Source organism: Puntigrus tetrazona, chromosome 3, assembly GCF_018831695.1.
Source record: "Puntigrus tetrazona isolate hp1 chromosome 3, ASM1883169v1, whole genome shotgun sequence".
Taxonomy (NCBI): domain Eukaryota; kingdom Metazoa; phylum Chordata; class Actinopteri; order Cypriniformes; family Cyprinidae; genus Puntigrus; species Puntigrus tetrazona.
Window position 1 is genome coordinate 26567634 of NC_056701.1, and position 5652 is coordinate 26573285.

Genomic DNA, 5652 nt, shown 5'->3' on the forward strand with positions numbered 1-5652 from the left:
GATAGATAGATAGATAGATGGACAGATATAGATAGATAGATAGATAGATAGATAGATAGATAGATAGATAGATAGATGGATAGATATAGATAGATAGATAGATAGATAGATAGATAGATAGATAGATAGGCTACTATAGGCTTATACTGCTCAATATAATACATGATAAACTTATATAGACCATTAAAAATTATTTTACATATAATTATGTAATATGTTAACCCCATTATACTGAGAAAAAACAATAATCTTACAATTCAGTTTTGTAGGTTTATAAATCAATATACAAAAAAACGTTTCCCAGAATAGAAGATGCATGAATTCATCCTTTTCCTATTTTTCTACATATCTACAAAATTCCGCAGCAGCACCTTGTCAGTAAGGACGTCGCTAAATCAAGGACTCTTATATCTGATCGTTTTAAGCGCTCCCAAAACGTTCAGGAACTCAATCGGACGCCTTCCTCTGGCGTCACTTCGCGCGACTGGAGCGTGTTCGTTCTCACCGGAAATGACGCACGGCGGCCTCTTCTCGCTCAGCAGCTGTTAGCTGGCCGCTAGACGGACTGTCGAGAAATCGACAAACCCCGTCAAAACTAGCATATCCGGATCGCGCGCTTTTATTTTGGCACCGGAGCGCTTTTGTCACCCGCCACCATGCCCATGTACAAGGTAAAGCCCGTCAGTCCCGGTGACATAAAGATTGATTTGCCAACGTGCATGTACGAGTTACCAAATATCCACGCGCAGGGAATGAACTGCGGGGAGCACGCGCTTCAGGTAATCGGAAACACATCAGCTCACCATTCAAACCACATATAAGAGCACTGAATCATAAAGATGCGCAAAACGCGCGGTGGTTAACGCGGAGGCCGGCTTTGTCTGATGCAATGTGCGCGCGCGCGCGCGTGTGTGTGTGTGTGTGTGTGTGTGTGATGATTGACAGCTGCGCTGCTCTGCGCTCTGGTATGAGAGGTCGGTCCTCCAGTGAGATGTTTGATTTCCTGGAGTCGCACTTTCAGTTTAACACGCTGTCAGCTGACGGCAACGACGACTCCCTGAGACGCTTAGGAAGCGGATGGATCGTTTTAGAAAGGGCGGTGGTGATGATGGGGTGAATTGATGTACCTGTTATTTACAGAAGGGTCCACCAGGACCCGGTTATAATGGGTTGCTGTTTTGCAGTGAACGCCCGAAGGCATCCGTGCTGATTGCTTGCGTCTCCTCTGGTCTGTGTCTCAGAACGGGGAGGTGGATCCTGCTCTGCAGGCGCTGGAGGACAGGCAGGATGAGGTCCTGAGACGTCTGCAGGAGCTGAAGGCCACGGTGGACGGGCTGGCCAAGACGGTGACCACCCCCGACGCCGACCTGGACGCCAGCACGCTGTCGAGCGCACCTGCTCAGCCTGCGTTCAGAGGAACGGCCCATCTAGACTCCTTACTGGGCAAGGTGAGCCATTAGATGATTCGGCCCTGTTCAGGTATTCAGCTTCATCGGCGTAAACGTGTTAGTCTGGTTAACCCAGCTAAACCGATTGCTCGCGTTCTGTTTAGCGGCCATAACTAGGTGTGGGGGTTACGATTAAAGTAATGCGTCGAGAATTCTATTTAATGTCACGGACGTGGCGTAATATTGATATAAATGTCGATGTTCGGTAGCGTTTTCGGTGCATAGTTCAGGAGAATTAAGACGTTAAACTCTCACAGTGGGCAGCATTTGAAGTGGATCGAAACAGTTATTATATTCTAATCCATAAATAAACCACATTTTTTCATAAAGTAAGTTAAAAGGCACAAGCTAGTCTCTTTGTTGTGTAAGTCACATTTATTAATTGCGGTCAGAAATAACGTAACATTTAACGCATAACAAGTATTTTGGTTCCCCTCACTGGTTCTTTATGAACAATATTTATCATAAGGCAAGGAGAATGCACTTTTGAAACTAACTTTCACATAAACTGATATATATATATATATATATAAGTCGCTTTAGAACATGAGGAGCGCAATTCAAGTTATATAAAGAATGCTAAATAATCCCGCGTATACACTGGGAGACGCAATAAAGCGAGATAAAGTAGATATTTTGATCACTCACGCTACGTCGCTGTGCTTATTGTTTGCACGTTTGAAATAAAAGTCATTTTAATCTGTGAAATATAACAAATTATTGCTATATGCCCGCGCTGCACTTTCAGCGAGAAGATGGTGCTCGTATAGTATTTGTATTTGCCGCTTTATGTATTTTAGACTGTTAAATACAAACTTATGTTTGTATATCCTCATAATATCGTCATAAATGCAGTAATTTATTAGTCTTAAGTGAAAGCAAACAGCTGAGAAAGTAAACACACGTGTAACTGTATATCAGATCTCGGCAGCTCTTAAAGTGACGGCAGTCTAATATTCCTGCTGTCTGAGGAAAAAAAAATCTCTCACGGCCCTTGATACTAAATCAGTTTTGTAACTTTAACCAGACGACATATTTAAACAAATTATTGACATTTCTTATTTATTTGTTCTGCTATAGTTTTTTTTTGTCCCGCTGCTTGCAATTAGTTAGTTAGTTAATTTAATTGCTGACTGTTTGCTTGTATTCGTGATCTTAAAGCTTTTTTTTTTTTTTTTTTTTTTTAGAATAGTATTTGTTTCATCACCCTCAGTTTAACCATTGAAAAAAATAAAATAATTTAAAAAAATAAAATATATATATATATATATATATATATATAATTTTTATTTATTTATTTATTTATTTTTAAACTGGATGGATGGAAACTCAAATGAGTGATAAATTAGGTGTCAGTTTGAAAACAGTTTCACATTTTGTATTTTTATATTTTTATATATATATAAACTAACTTATGGGTTTTTTTCACACATATTGTGTACACAAATATTTTATTTTACATGCTCTTAATTATAATTAATCATTTAACCCACTAGTTGTTCAGACAAAATTTTGATCAGTTGAAGTTCACACACACACACACCTTGGCTGAATTCCTTATTAACTACAGGTATGTTTGCTCATTCGCGTGGTAAATAACTCCACGTACTCACCGTTCGATCTCGCCCTCCAGGACCTGGGCGCGCTGAGAGACGTCGTGATCAACGCCAACCCTGCCCATCCTCCTCTGTCCCTGCTGGTCCTCCACGGCCTGCTGTGCCAGCGCTACCAGGTGCTCTCCAGCGTGCACGTGCACTCGTCCGTGAGCGCCGTGCCTCCCCCGCTGCTGTCCTGCCTGGGCCCGCGGCACAGAGACAGCTACGCCCGCCAGCGCTTCCAGCTCGGCTTCACTCTCATCTGGAAAGACGGTGAGAGGACGAAAACGGAGCGGCGCTAAGGTTTATCGGAAAGCGTTTTCCTGGAGGGCCGCTGTATCTTGTGCATTCAAGGAATCGTGGTTCTCTTGTATGACCAGGGTGAAACCGATCCGCGTAACGCTCCTCTAGAGGACGACGGTGCGGGACTCGACTAGGAAAGAGGCCAAAACGAGTAGCTCAGAGTTTTCGCGGAGGCGTTTGAAATGCAACACTTGGAGCTGAAGTTGAAGGGGGTTTTTTTGGTATGCTTTGGGGTCTGATTAACAACAAATAGACGGTTTCTGGAACGTTTCTTAGCCACCATTTTGCATATCGTCTTGGGTTTCTATTGGAAAGACGCGGAAATCATTTGAATTGTGCCTAAAAGATTGCCTTTATTTAAGGAAAAATTCTGTAAATTAAGATCTATTTAAAATAACCACTTTATATCATGATCAGCTATTTCAATAGTTTGCAAAAACGGCGTTAAAGCCCAACTCTGCAGGAAAACCACAGACCTGGCAACACGGCCCACCAATTGTTAAACATTAAATGACATAAGAGTGAGGCGCAAAGGGTTTTGCATTATTTTATTATTGGAAATTCATTACTTTCATTACTTTCAGCATCATTACCCCAGTCTCCAGTGTCACATGATCCTTCGGGAATCGTTCTGATGTGCTGATTCACTGAACGAGATGCGTTTCGCATCGAGTTTGTTTCAGGATTTAAAACGAGAGAGAGCCTTTCGCATTCTCAGTACGTCTGGTGCTGCAGGAAGACTAGTATTGTTACATTTTTTAAAATGCAAGCATTAGATTTGATTGCGAACGTTGGGCGTTTATACCTGCCAGACCTGTTGATTGTGGTGGACTGCTCCCTCTGAAACTATCTGGCAACCTCAATCAATAAGAACAGCCAAAAAGAAGCTAAAGGCGGTTCAGGTTTTTTTTTTTTTAATAATGTGCGTGGAATGTATGTATTAGTAAAATAAATATGATTTGTCGTTTCAGTGGCGAAGCTGCAGATGAAGTTCAACACGCAGAGCATGTGCCCGATCGAGGGCGAGGCCAACGTCGCCCGCTTCCTCTTCCGTCTTCTGGGGGCCGCACCCCAGGACCCGGTCGCCGCCACGCAGATGGACGGCTGGATCGACATGGCGGTTTTCCAGCTGGCCGAGGGGGGCAGTAAAGAGCGGGCGGCCGTGCTGAGGTCGCTGAACTCCGCTTTGGGACGCTCGCCGTGGCTCGTGGGTCAGGAGCTGTCCCTCGCTGATATCGTGTGCGCCTGCTGCGTCCTGCGGGCCGGCCCGGCCGCCTCCGCCCCGGCTAACGTGCAGCACTGGCTCAAGTCCTGCCAGAACCTGGGCCACTTCGACTGCGTGTACCCGTTACTGCAGTAAAGTACATCACGGCAAAAGGGGAAACGCAACACGACGTCGCCAAAGAAATGTCAAACGTTTACGTCCCAGCGTCCAGCGTTCGCTGAGCTCAGGTCTGCGTGTAAGTGATGTCACCGGTGATGTGGTGTTGATGTTTGAGCTGGAGGCGGTCTGAAACCGATCCCAGGCCGGGGACCTAGACGCGAACGCTCAAGAGAGGGCGTTTGGGATAATGATACTGTAAACGCGACTCCCTCCCGCCTCGTGCCTAATAAAACGTACTAGAAGATGTGTGTTGCTGTGACATAATCTATGGGGTGTTAAATGAAGCGCTTGAAATGTGAACCCAAGGACCTACTGGTATGAGAGGTGATACTTTGTAGCGTCTTTTTCTTAAAACCTATTAAACATTTTCACTTCGGGTTAGATGGTTGCAGATCCTTTTTTTTTCCCTATCACACACACACACACACACACACACAAACATATAGATATATAGAGAGAATGATTACTGTTGTTTCTGAGCTGAACTAAACTAGTTGACTGTAGTAAAAACCTAGTATACGGCGGTTTACTGTATTCCTTTATCAGTTCAGTATGCTGTAGTATTCATTATAAATACTGTAGTATACACAGTATTATTCACTTTATATCACGTGACCATCACAGGAATAATATTGCAATTTAAGATATAATGCAATATGTAGCAGCAGTTTAAATTTTAATATTTGTTTTAAAAGCTACTTACCAACCCAATATTTGAACAGTAGCATAGCTTTCAGCCTCACTTCATTAGACCGAGCAAAGTAACTGTACAGGAAAACTAAATATGCATATAGATTTATATCAAAAAGCGAGCATGAGGCAAATTTAATGGCGTTTAATTCGTTCTCGGTTCGATCGAAGACTCTGCGATGCACGGCGTGACCTGCAGATGGCAGCATCATCCTCATCCTCATCCTCAAAC

The 5652-nt window shown here is 43.5% G+C and overlaps 1 protein-coding gene across 3 annotated transcripts; it reads left to right on the forward strand.

Moving 5' to 3' along the window:
* The first annotated feature begins 501 nt into the window (after window positions 1–501).
* On the forward strand, window positions 502–5111 carry aimp2 (aminoacyl tRNA synthetase complex interacting multifunctional protein 2). Of its 3 annotated transcripts, none has more exons than XM_043235545.1 (4): window positions 502–779; window positions 1242–1448; window positions 3082–3316; window positions 4318–5111. In XM_043235545.1, exons 1-4 carry the CDS (start codon window positions 657–659, stop codon window positions 4704–4706), a joined length of 954 nt encoding a protein of 317 aa, XP_043091480.1. In that variant the 5' UTR covers window positions 502–656; the 3' UTR covers window positions 4707–5111. The 3 variants fall into 3 exon arrangements, with proteins under 3 accessions (XP_043091480.1, XP_043091483.1, XP_043091481.1); XM_043235548.1 differs by having other exon boundaries at window positions 502–671; XM_043235546.1 differs by lacking the exon at window positions 502–779 and adding an exon at window positions 993–1113.
* Window positions 5112–5652: the final 541 nt, after the last annotated feature.